Source organism: Sciurus carolinensis, chromosome 9 (assembly GCF_902686445.1).
Source record: "Sciurus carolinensis chromosome 9, mSciCar1.2, whole genome shotgun sequence".
Lineage (NCBI taxonomy): Eukaryota > Metazoa > Chordata > Mammalia > Rodentia > Sciuridae > Sciurus > Sciurus carolinensis.
Window position 1 is genome coordinate 55,036,127 of NC_062221.1, and position 13,428 is coordinate 55,049,554.

At 34.3% G+C, this 13,428-nt stretch overlaps 1 protein-coding gene across 6 annotated transcripts in view; it reads left to right on the forward strand.

Moving 5' to 3' along the window:
• Vps8 (VPS8 subunit of CORVET complex) overlaps positions 1–13,428 on the forward strand; it is a 266,030-nt gene that overhangs the window by 77,466 nt on the left and 175,136 nt on the right. For all 6 annotated transcript variants that reach the window (XM_047563466.1, XM_047563462.1, XM_047563464.1 and 3 more), the window contains 3 exons: positions 7,766–7,988; positions 10,278–10,367; positions 12,837–12,888. In XM_047563466.1, the coding sequence (XP_047419422.1) occupies positions 7,766–7,988; positions 10,278–10,367; positions 12,837–12,888 (365 nt within the window). The remainder of the gene's footprint in view (positions 1–7,765; positions 7,989–10,277; positions 10,368–12,836; positions 12,889–13,428) is intronic.

The following is a 13,428-nucleotide window of genomic DNA, read 5'->3' on the forward strand; positions in this document are numbered from 1 at the left end:
TTAGGCCTTTAAGTCTTTGATACCTATAATTTTGTTTACTTGGCATTCAGATTCTAATATTTTAGCTATAGTGTTATATGTAAAACATATAAAATATGTTTATGATAGGAATTATATTCCTGTCATTGTATTATACATTGAGAACATTATATCATACATTGTCTCCCTTAGAAGGATGTAAGGGTGTTAGGGCCCGAAATAGCTTTGCATTTTCTAAATAGCTAGTTTACATTTAGTGGCTAGATAGTAAATCATATTTACATAGAAGACAAAGTGCCGTGACACATACATTAACCCCATCCTGTCTTTTCTTAACCTAGTGTTTCTCTTTACCCCACTTTTCACATGCTCTGACTTGTTATTTATCTTGTATTTTTTTAAACAGTCTTAAAAGTTTATGGATCAGTTTTACATATTTTATTCAATCCTTGTAATTAAGAAAGGTAATGTTATCCTCATTTTCAGATAAAGAAATGGAGGTAAAGAGGTTTTCCCAATACTAATGAGTACTGCAATCAACTCAGTCTTCAAATTGATTTAATTGTAAATGTGATAAAATGAAGTACTTGAAAGACTAAATTGTTTAGAGTAAGAAGGCATATCTTACCCTGACAATGGATTACTTCCTCCTAGAGTAGAATTTGGCACAAATTCAGTTGACCTGATGACTGAATTAACAAGAATTCTGGTTTACAGGGTAACTTGTGATCATTATCTTGGAGCACTTGATTACTCTCATAGTGACATAAAGTGAAAATGGCCCTAACAGTTGTAAAATGAAGGATAATATAGGGAAAAACAAAAAGCAGATTCTTTTAGAAATATTTTGTGTTATTCCCCAAGATGTTCTGGAGATATGCATTTATTTTGTATGTTATTTGATTAAAAAAAAAATTCTCCAATTTTATTTAACCTATTGACTGAGAGTGCAGTAATTTTTGCATTAAATCACAGTATATAACAGAGGTTAAATCTTGTTTGGATTTTCACCAAATTAGAATCTATTTATTACCTTATTATCCACTTCTTTTCTTTCCTTTCATTTTCCCTGACTCCTTAGCATGTTTTTGTCTGGGCTGTGCTAAAAACAAATTCAGTATTTTCTTTTTGGAGATCTCAGGGAGAGGAAGAGAGAAAGAGACAAGTAGTCAGTATATTACTGACCTCCTTCAAGGAGGTAATCTCAGGGGCCTTTGTCCAGCTGTTCCTAGTTTCTTTTATAGCTCTTCCCTTCCTCTCCCCGCTGATGCATACACACTCATTCATCAAGGGCATGCACTTTTCCCCTGAACTATGGTTCAAATAGTATGACTTTATTTTCTCAATTCTCTTACCAAAGGCTGAAGACTAGATTGCACTACATCTGACTTTTCTACTTGGAGAAGTTCCAGCATATGTGTTCTTTGTTTTTCTTTCACTCCTGGTTTCTTTCCTTACTCCTGCTTTTTTTAAGTTCCAGTAAAAACAGAAGGGATAGGGCAGCATTGCCATCAATGTAAGAAAGTTGGTGCTTTGCAACTAAGCATTAGGTTAGACCTTTGTTCTAGATTTGTTTTCTTGCACTTGCTTTCTTCTCATCTTACTGATTTTTCTTTTTCTTCTGAAGGTTAAGATCCTGTATATGGGCCCAAGCTTAGGAGGAAGGGTAGAATAAGCCATTTAATTAACTTTGTTTTTTGAATCTAGGCTGTCTTTTAGTTCCCTTCCATTCCATACATGGAATAATTAATAGATTTATTAGATGTTAAAATCTTATGTTTAGCCAGGCACTGTGGTGCATGCCTCAGGAGGCTGAGATAGGAGAATCACGAATTCAAAGCCAGCCTCAGCAAAAAACGAGGTGCTAAGCAGCTCAGTGAGACCCTATCTGTAAATAGAATACAAAATTGGGCTGGGGATGTGGCTCAGTGGTTGAGTGCCCCTGAGTTCAATCCCTGGTACCACCCCCCCAAAAAAAAAAAAACAAAAAACTTATGTTTAATTAAATAGTTCAATGGAATCACTCATAATGGTAGAGGTTTTATAATTTTTTTCTTAAAGTTGCCATAGATAATGAAGTTAAAAATGGTGAATTCCCTAGGCTTCATTGAAGCAGAGGATTGTTAGATGTGTGTATTTCATTCAGTTATAGTATCGTTCTTCTTAAACTGATATTCTCTTTATACCATTTTCTTTGACATTCTGTTTCATTTATGTCTAGAGTTTTCTCTCTGCAATGCCATATTTGCAAAATATTTGTAACATTAACATTGCCTAAGGAATGCTAAGATTGTACGTAATACAAATACAATCTTAAAAAACATACTCTAGTACTAAGCCGATTTAAATAACTTCTTCCATTTCTAGGGTCATCACTCAAACACTTGGCCCCCAGATGCCTTTTATATTAATATCTTCTGATAGAATACATTTTTAAAAATTTTTTTCTCTTTTTTTGTGGTGGGGGGTACTGGAAGTTGAATACCAGGTTGCTCTTTGTTAATGAGCTACATCACTAGCCCTTTTTTAAAAGTTTATTTTGAGACAGGTTCTCACTAAGTTGCCCAAGCTGGCCTTGAACTTGGGAACCTCATACCTTAACGTTCCCAGTTGCTGGAATTATAGACATGTACTATTGAACTCAATGCGTACTCACTTGTGTGTGCTTTCTCCCTGCCACCCCCTGTCTCCCTCTCCCTCTCCCTTCTCTCTTCTTCTCCCTTCCTCTCCTTCTCCCACTCCCCTTCCCTCTCCCCCCTCTTTTGCTGGGGATCAAACTTTGTCTTTTTATTTTCATAAATCATACTGTTTCTTATGAAGGCCAAATTATATTTGTAATGTACACTCTGAAATTCAATTTAATTCGGTGCCACCATTATTATACTGTAATCACCATTATTACCTCATAGTTTTATTCACAGACTCCCACACCCAGCAATATTAATTGAACCAATGTATATATCATATATATTCCTTTTCAATATATACTTCATATCTCTTTTATAATGTAAAGTCCTTTATATTATGGCAGGAACCACATTTGTTGTTCTTCTCTTATAGGGCATACTGATCAATGTATTGTGGACATCTTTTTGGACTAAAATTTGGCTTTAGTCTTTATGATTTATTTAGAAATGACAGGAATTCTGTTTTTGAAGATTTGTACTTTATTTTCATAATTCAGTCTCTGTTCTACAATTTTATTTTAAATTGGCTGTGTGTATGTGTTTTTTTTTTTTTTTTCAGTATGAGACAAAAGATATAAAATGTTTCAAGGATTTTTATAGGACTTCTAATGATTGGTCACTTTGCCTATATACATACATACTATATAACTAGGTAGTAGCCATAATGTCAGTTTTATTTTAGAAAAGGTCCAGAGTTTATGTGAAACATAATCATAATTTTGAATATTGTTTAAAAATAGATGCTTATTTGTGAATTCTATCAATAAAGCAGTTATAAGTAAAACAAGATTAATGTTCTATGTATGTGATATTGACCACTATATTACTCTAAAGTAATCTCCAGAGCTTTTGAGAAGCCATGATTCAAATGACTTGAGTTACACAGGAATCTGAACCAAAAGTATTTCTGTTAAATCCAAAGTGAACCTGCAGTGGTCTTTTGATATATGAGGGTATTTGATCAGTCATGTTGTTCAACATCAGGGTTAGTATTTGAGACACAAATATCTTAATCATGAGGCATGATTGAGGAACTAGATGTTTTGAGTGACCATTTTCTTTGATAACTGCATGTTTAAATTTTAATTATAAAAAAATGGGGGAAAGGTACCATATTTTTTAAATTTTATAACAACTATGTTGAGGTATAATTCATCCTTTTAAAACATATAGTTGAGTAGTTTTTAGTATATTCACAGAATTGTGTAACCACATCAAGTTAATTCATGCTTTTTTTTTTTTTAAAGAAAACCTTTGCAAATGGTGATACTTATGTCAGAAAAAAACATTTTGAACATAATTTCTTAAAGTTCACTTGAATTTTGCTTTTACTTTTATAAGTAAGCAAACCAATCCAAATCAACTTTGAATTTATTAAATCTCATTTATATTTAGTAGAAATTAATTTATTTGGTTCTGGTTTCATATTTAGTATATTTGGCAATTGTTTTGATTGATGATGCCCATGCTTTCTCTTGGGATTTGTAATTACCTCATAATCAAAGCAGTTCATTTAAAAAATTATATAATTGATAATATATGAAGTGAATTTAGTCATTTTTCTCTATTTGAAGTAAAAAATGATAAACTTCCAAAATACGTTATGAGTGTTAATAAAAGTGAAATTTGTAGAAAGATCTCTTTGGTGGCTCTCTCTTGTTCTTGGTAGATTTTATGTGATACTGGCTGTAAGAAGCTAAGCTTGAAATGATAAGTAGCAGGGTTGAAACCAGCCCTGCTAGGAAACAGTCAGCACCCTGGAGAATACCTAAATATACAAAGAAACATGAGAGCTTAAAACTTTTTGTGTATATGTGTACTTTTCTCTTTTTTCCCTCTCCTGATGCCCTAATAAATATTCTTCCAGAATGATGAGACCTTGCCTTAGAATTTTGTTTTGTTTTAATTTTGAGGAAGAGATGCACGTAGCAGTTGATGAGTTTTACTTTTTTTGGTGCTTTTTTTTATAGCTTCTGTTTGGGTAAGAAAGAAATGTGTAGTCTTGCCATTGATCATACCAAATTGCATGCTGCTCTTTGTCACAGAAGCACCTTGTCTGTCAACTTTTATGCTCTTTTTACTGAATTTTTAGCTTTCTTTAATCTCTTGTCAAGGCTTTTTGTATTGAACTAAAATATATAATTTCCTTAGCATGTTGTTTTTAATGGTACATTATATAGTACAATATGTCAAACATGACATTTTCTGAATTCATAATTTTGGTATTTTTCTTTTTTTTTTTAACAGTAAAACTTTATTAATCTCAGTTTCTTTTGACTGGCTAGTAATTGGTAATCACAAAGTATGATGAATTATTGATTAAAATGAAACTAACATGAAAAATACTCTGATAAATGTGAAGCAGAGGGGAAAAATGATGGAAAAACTACATTTGTGCATTTGAGGAAAACATAAATGGATATAGATTTCCCCCCAGAGTGTTGCAAGTGCTGTTTGTTGGAAAGTGGCATGTGATTCTAGTGTAGTTGTGCCAGACTGTTTGCCACCTATCCACTTTCAGGACTTCAGATGAGGCAAAACCCCATCCTGTTCCTTTTGTTTTGTTTTTTTCTTTCGAGGTCCGGGCACTGAACCTGGGGCCTCAAGTATACTACCAAGCTACACCCCCAGCCCCAGTCCCTAAAAGGTTAAGAGCTTCCTTGACCTTTTAGTGGAATTTGTCATGAATAGACAAGTGGATAAACAAATCATCCACCATTTTCCGACAGTTGAACAATTGATGATATGTAGACAATATATATATTATACATTTCAACAAAATTAATTCATGATTCTAACAGGTAAATAGAATTAACATAGTTTTTTTATTTTAAAAATGTATTGAATGAATAAGTGAATGATACAAGACAATAAATTTTGTGGGTAACATGGAAAATGTTCCGTTTTGCCATTTATAAAAATTTAAAAGCAGTGATACTGTTTGATTTGTACTTGTTAAGTTATCAAGAGGAAAGAAACCAGTTATCTCAAGAAACTCATGATTACATATTGCTGGTGGCATTGTAAATTGGTGGTATGATACTTTTTGAAGATAATTTAGTCACACATTTCAAATGCACAAAAGTTTATCCTTTCTTTCTTTCTTCTTCTTTCCTTTCCTTAGGTTTTCCTTTCCTTTCTGTTCTGTTGCTGGGGATCTCACATGCTGGGCCAGCACTCCAGTACTGACCTACAACCCCCAGTCCTCATGTCATTTCACTTGATTTCTAAAAATTGAATGACTTAAGTTATTATGCCCCCAAAATGGGAAAGGCATATATGTAGATGTTTATCGTGGCATCACCTGAAAAAACGAATATAAGTGACATATCCAACACTACAGGAATAGTTTAACCTATTGAAGCATTGTTAGACAAAATGATAATTTTACAGAGTAAGTAGCTGCAAAGAAAGGGAAACACTTATTGACTGTTGGTGATAATGTAAACTGGTCTAGTCAAAATGGAAAACCGTATAGCGATTCCTCAAGAAACTAGAAATAGATTTACCATATGATTCAGCAATGCCACTAACTGGGTATATATCCAAAGTGTCAAAGAAATACCAGTTTGCCCATTTTTATTACAGCACAGTTCACAATAGCTAAGATATGGAATCAACTGAGAGGTCTTTCAGTTTCTAAATGGATAAAGAGAATATGGTACATATACACAGTGGAATTATTAACAGACATAAACGAGTGAAATCCTGCCATTTGTGGCAACATCAATGAACCTGAAAGACATTGTGTTAAATGATATAAGTCAGACAAAGAAAGACACATACTGTATATTCTCATGTGTGGAGACTAAAAAGTTGATCTCGTAGAAATAAAGAGTAGGATACCAGAGACTGGCAAGGAGCAGGGGCAAAAGGGGATAGAGAAAGGATGATTAAAGAGTACTAAAACACAGTTGAATAGAAGGAATGCCTTCTACATTTCTGGAGCACAGTAGGACAATTATGGTTAACAACAAAAACTGTATATTTCAAAATTGCTGATAGGATTTTGAATGTTCCCAACCCAAAACAGTGATAAATGTGTGAGGTGAAGGATATGCCAGTTACCCTGATCTGATCATTACACATTGTATTCAAGTATTGAAATATCACACTGTGTCCTATAAACATACACTGTGTTATTTTTAAAAAATAAAAATAAACCAGGTATAGTGCCTCATCCCTATAGTCCCAGCTACTCAGGAGGCTGAGGTGGGAGAATCACTTGAGCCTAGGAGTTTGAGTTCAACCTGGGCAACATAGACCCATCACTAAACAAACAAATAAATAAATAAACGAAAAATATTTTAATATATTTTAAATTGCTGTCTTCCAAACCCTACCCCCCAAAAAAGAGTAAGTAGCTATTTCAAATAATTCCTATTACATAATATGGCATGAAAACAGAATTCAAAAAAATCTATGCTAAGTATACCTCAAATTATGGACTGTTTACAGAAGAAGTGTGAGGTAAATTACACACAGTTGTTGAAGTTGGTGGCATTTAGAGTAATTAAATTTTTTTCTGCAGTAAAATTGTTTCTAGTTATGTATTTTAAACATTAAACATTTTTTTCTTCTTATTTCATCAATAATCATTGCCCAGTCCCTTTGGGAAGAAAAGTTTGGAACTAAAGAAGCTTATTGGTTCTGCAGGTCACCTATGAATATTTAGATACTAGAAAAGATAAATTATAAATAGTCCTCCCCCCACCCACTTCATCATGTCTGCTTTCTTACCTACTCCCTTTACTTCTGCCTTTAAGAAACAGTGTGCCATAACAGACTGAGCACAGAATTTAGGCCAGAAGTCTGGGTTCTAGTTCTGACTGTTATGTTTACTATGTGTCTTTCAGCAGCCACTTAACTTATTCAGCTTCTCTTATTTATAAGAAGTAGTATTGAGGAGATTAATATCTATCTATCTATATACCTACATGTAGATACATATATATAAAGATGTTTGCAATATAAAATTCTACACAGATATTGTTACTGTATATAATAAGTTCCTGAAATGGGGGGATGAGATATTCAAGCAGACTAATTTTGATGGGTATTTGGAATGTTCCTAAAATTATTTTCCCTTTTCGTTATAGGGATCTTTTATTTAGCCAGATGTATGACAAATTAAGTGAGAATTCAGTGGCCAAAGGAGTGTTTCTGGAGTGCCTTGAGCCATATATTTTAAGTGAGAAATTGGTGGGGATCACACCACAGGTTATGAAAGACTTGATTGTTCATTTTCAAGATAAAAAATTAATGGAGAATGTGGAGTCCCTCATTGTGCATATGGATATCACCAGCCTAGATATTCAGCAGGTGAGTTTATAGACAGCCTATTAACAGAATAAACATTGTTCCTTTATTGATTTTATTTGCCTGACTGTAGGCCTCACTCTGCCTCTTCTAAACCCTAACGGAGCACTTCTGGCAAGTTGTCTTATAAACTTGTATTTTTCAATATATTTCTTAGGACTCTAAATCTTAGGATTGTATGTAAGCTAGATAATATAATGCTTGCAAGCCAGGGAGTATGTCTTAAATTTCTTTTGACATTCTCTCCAGAGCTCTTGGCATAGAGTTGACATTTATTAATTGCTCAATAAATGCTTCTTGACTGATCTTTTATCAGTTAGTTTGTTCAACTATGGATCCTTTCACATGAATAATAGAATATTTTTACCTAAGAGAACGATGCCATTTTTAAGATAACTAGTATATAAGGTCAGAGTTGAATTTGAAATGCAGAGGATGGTATGAGGCAAATTAGCATGAGCAGGGCACTATGGTAGAGAATGAGAAGCTCCCTTAGATTGACTAATTATAGAAAGCCTTTATGAGGAGGTGACATTGAATCCTGGAATCTGAACGACAAGAAGGATCAGTAATGCAAAGATCTTTGAATAGAAGACTGCTATAGGTGAAGCTAATGTTAAAAAAAAAAAAGATTCTGCTTTGAATTTTCAAGTAAAAGAAAAAGGGCAAGCAGATCTGGAGCATAATGGAAAAGAGAAGTAGACTCCACAGGGCAAGGTACACATTTTCCCATTTTATTCTGGATTCTTAAAAAATCATTAGAATTTTTAAAGATCATCCTGATTCCAGAGATGGTAGCAGTGAGATGGAGAGTGTCAGCTTGATTTGGCTATTTGGGAGGTGTAATTGATTTGCCGATGAATTAGATGTCAGAGTAAGAGTAAGAGAATTTAAAGGCAGTGCCCAAGTTTTTCTTTTGTTTTTTTGGCTTGAGAAGTAGGACAGATAGTGATTCATTTAAGAAGATTGGAAGCCTGGAGCAAGTATTAGTCTGAGAGACAAAATTAGTAGTCTTGCTTTGCCATTTTCTTTTGAGATAGCTGCTAGACATTCAGGTAAAGATATTAAGGAAGCAGTTGGATGGGTCAGAGGGAAGGTTAAGGCTGAGGTTATAAGTGCATTAGACATCAGTGAAGAGATGTATGAGCATGGCACTGGCTGAAGAGAGGATGGAGAAAGAGGAGAAGGGGGTCCCAGAACATTCTCTTTTTTAGGAAGACTGTCCCAGGACACCTCACTATCGTTTTTCTGTTTACCCTTCTGGCTAGTCCCTATCATTCTCCAACCTCTGATCTTCTACTCAAGTCCTCTTGTCATTCAGTGGTATTATATAATTCTCATAGGAACAGAATATAGAGTACCCTGTACTTCAAGTCATAGCCATTCCTTTTTCCTGTGTGTTTTCTCAAATTGATTTCTCTCCGTCCTTAATTGCTTCATCTCTTTTTCCCTCTCGGTCCTTCATCCTTATTGTCTTCTGCCTGCAGAGTCCCTTGTTTCCACTTCTGCTTTTGTCTCCCGTGCATGCATCCTTTAGGTACTAGCTTAAATGTTGCGTGCACTCTCAGGGATGACTTGTTTTTTTTCTTTTTCTTTTTGATACCAGGGATTGAACCCAGGGGCACCTAACCACTTAACCACATTCCCAGCGTCTCCACCCCCCTGCTTTTTAAAAATATTCTCTTTAAAGACAAGGTCTTACTGAGTTTCTTAGGGCCTCTGCTAAATTGCTGAGGCTGACTTTGAACTTGTGATCCTCCTGCCTCAGCCTCCCAAGCTGCTGGGATTACAGGCATGTACCACCTGGCTCAGGGATGACATTTTTGAATACTCCAAAGCAAGTCAGGTTCCTTTATAATGTTTTTCACATTTGTAGGTAATTTTTTATATACTTGAATATCTTTCCCATGTCATAACTCATACCATTTTGTACCCCTCTTTTCTTTTGTTGGGTATCCAAGATAAATGTAGTTCTATAAAGGTAGGGAATAGGTCTGGATTTGTCTATCACCTTATCCCCAGTGCCAAATAAAACGAATAACGGAAAGGGTAGAGAGGAAACAAAATTAGACATTGGAGGATGTTTAAAAGTAGTTACTGTACTATTAAAATAATATTGAACCTACAATAATTCTTAGCCAGCCATGGTGTTTGAGTGTTTAAGTTTCAATTTTTATCAGAGAAGTAAGAAAAAGTAAGGGAGAAAACTCAAGATCTTTTCTATTCTTAAAGCTTTAAGAAAATTGGTGAGACTTACTGAATTATATGGATCAAGAGACTTCTTTTTTACAGGTAGTTCTCATGTGCTGGGAAAATCATCTATACGATGCTATGATCTATGTCTACAACAGAGGCATGAATGAGTTTATTAGTCCAATGGAGGTAAGATACATCCTAACTTAAGACATGCATTTGATTTTGTCTATTAATTTTTTCCCTGTTCTTCTTTTGCTTTGAATAGTTTCCATTTTCATCTACTTAAAAATTTCCTCTTGATTTATTAGACTTGCATCTGTTTTAGCTTGGCTCTTTTAAGTAGTCTTTATTTAATTTATTAATTTATTTTTGGTGCTGGGGATTGAACTCAGGGTCTTGTGCATGCTAAGCATTTGCTCTATCACTGAGCTACACCTCAGCCCCAGTATTTAATTTCATGTCTTTGGCTATTGTTTTCTTGCTTATCTGTGTAAATAGAAATTTATATCCCAAGAAACAGTTGATAAAATTAAAAGTAATGCTTGCTTGTTAGACTTTAAGCTTTTTTTTTCTCCTAAGGATTTTTTCAATTGTAGCAACTTTTCCAAAAGGTTTAAGAAATTTATTTTATGTAATTATTATATATAATAAATGTGCTATTGCTTGTTTCGCATATACATTCTGCTGAGGTAAGGTCCTGAGAATGGTAGTATGTCATTATTTGTTAATTACTAATGTATTGTTTTTCCACATTTGGAATTTTATAACATTTGTGACAATTTTTTATTCTCCTTGCCTAGAGAATCCAAAAAGCATTTATGCTTTTATTTATCCTTCTTGTCATTTGCCTTACATTGAGGACAGATTGGATAATGGAACTATAGGTATATGTGGTGAACTCCCAACCCACTGCTTTATTACAGTGACTAATGTACCTCAACAGAGTCAGGCATACCCTGAAAACTTCCAGTCAACTTTATTTTGCAAATTTAATACCATCCCAAACTGTTCTCAGTATTGCTAAGTCAGCAGTCATTCTATGGAATTTCAGGCTTCTTTGGGCATACTAGTTTGGTAGGGTACATTTCCCTCTAATTCATGGCCCTTCAAATTCAGTTGTACCTCTCCTTTCTTGAATGCTCCATCCCTTCTCCCCAGGTTTTGACCCTGATTGTGTGTGTGTCAAGCAAGGATTCTTTCCCTTAATACCTCTCAGCTGCTAATTCATTGAGGTCCATTACTGAGAAAAGTCTAGAAAAGACTTAGCTGCCTCCTCAGTGAGGTCCAGTACGATCCTATATACAGAAATGTTCTCTTTGCCAACACTGGTCCACAGTTGGGAGGAATTAATGCAGTTTCTAGTTTCTCTCAAGTAATCCCTCAAAACAGATCCAAATTTGATGCATTATACAGTTACAAAAATGATTGCTGGCTTTTATGTTGCTTTTGAAAATTTTCTTTTGTGTGGGTTTTTTATTCCTCACAGTCTGGTTTACATTTATACCTATACATCTCAAATGGAACACCAGGCTACTGAGGTTGCCTTGTTTTGTGTTCAGAGTAGTTTCCAAGTTTAATGGTTTTCAGCAGGAGCTTGGTATTTGTTTTTAAACAGTCATTTTGGAGATTGTAGCCATGGGAGGCTAGGTGGTTTCTCCTTTATAATTCTCTGGCTATAAGGAAATCACTTTTCAGTGTTTAAAGTTTAGCTCTTTTAGCACTCGGGGAGGTCTGCATTAAGAGAAGATATCCAATCTTTTGAAATTTTTTAGATTTTCTAAAATGAAAGACAGTGTCATCCTGTTTGAAATGACTACTGTAACCTCTGAAGTCTTTACTTTGTTCAGTTTTGGCTGCTTTTGAAGTAAAAGTAGTGCCTTGTGCTGGGAGGAAAAAATTTTCCTCTACCAATTTAGGTCCTAATAATAGGAGGTGACAAAGGGGTGGCAAGGGGGCTATGAATTATCTGACAATATACATATTTACAGGGGAAAAGACAAGGTTTGTCCATGGGAGCACTCGGTGATAAGTAGCTCTGATGAATAGCCAGAGATGACGTTTTATGTACCAGTTTAACAAAAATGGGGGAGACAGTGGAATTAGTGCTTTAGTGGGAAGGTATGGAAAGTTCTTTTAGGCTTTTTGATGCTATGGAAACTGAATTTGCACCTCTTAGGGAAAGGTCAGTCTTCTCCCATAGAGGACCCACCTTCTAGGGGTTCCATAAGGCTATATTTTGGGGAGGCCCTACTTAATTTTAGATAATGTGTTTTTCTATGCTGTGGATTCTTTAGATGTTTTCAGCTTAAAGTAATTTTCATCACCACTTTGGTGGGCTGTTAATCTCATCATTTGTTTACTATATTTTTTAAAGAATAAAACCCTTTTAAGAACCTAAGATGTCTTATATCAGAAATTATAATTTCAATAAAGAACGTCATGTAACTGACATTAATTTTTTTTCCCCTATGAGGAATATCATTGTGGTCTTTCTAAATAGTTCATGTGCACATTTAATGTTTATATTTAATCTCAATAGCAAATGACTAACTCCATCAGAGAAAGGCGATTGATAACATAAGATTGTTGATCATCTTTTAAAATTATTATCCTTTGAAAATGATGGTGATTGTTTTCCTGTTAATTTTAATGCAGAAACTTTTCAGAGTCATTGCTCCTCCTCTGAATGCAGGAAAAACGCTAACAGGTATTACTTTTCTAAGTCTTAATTTTTTTTCTCTTTCTTTTGTATTTTAAGGTATTATTTAAATGTTATAAAATTCACCAATTATATGTGTACAGTGTGAATTTTGGTAATCATTATAATCATGTAACCACCACCCTAATCAAATCGTAGAAGGAACTATATAATTACTCATAATGAAAAATTTCTATGTAACCCTTTGTACTTCTGATATCCCTTGTGATAGTGGATGTTTAGAAGTATGTTATTTTCTACCTACTTGTTAATTTCTCACATTCCCTTCTGATCTTGATTTCTAATTTTGTTCTGTAGTCAGAGGACATACTTTCTGTGACTTCTGTTTTTTAAAATTTTTTGAGACTTATTTTATGACTTCACAGATGGCCTTTTCTGGATAACGTTTCATGTGCAGTTGAGAATAATGTATTGAATGTGTTTTGTTGTTTAGTGGAATGTTCTGTAGATGTCTGAGAGGCTTATAACCATCAAAAGTTCAGTTCCATTGCTACTTGATGAAGCCAATAATTTGAGAGACTGAGTGAC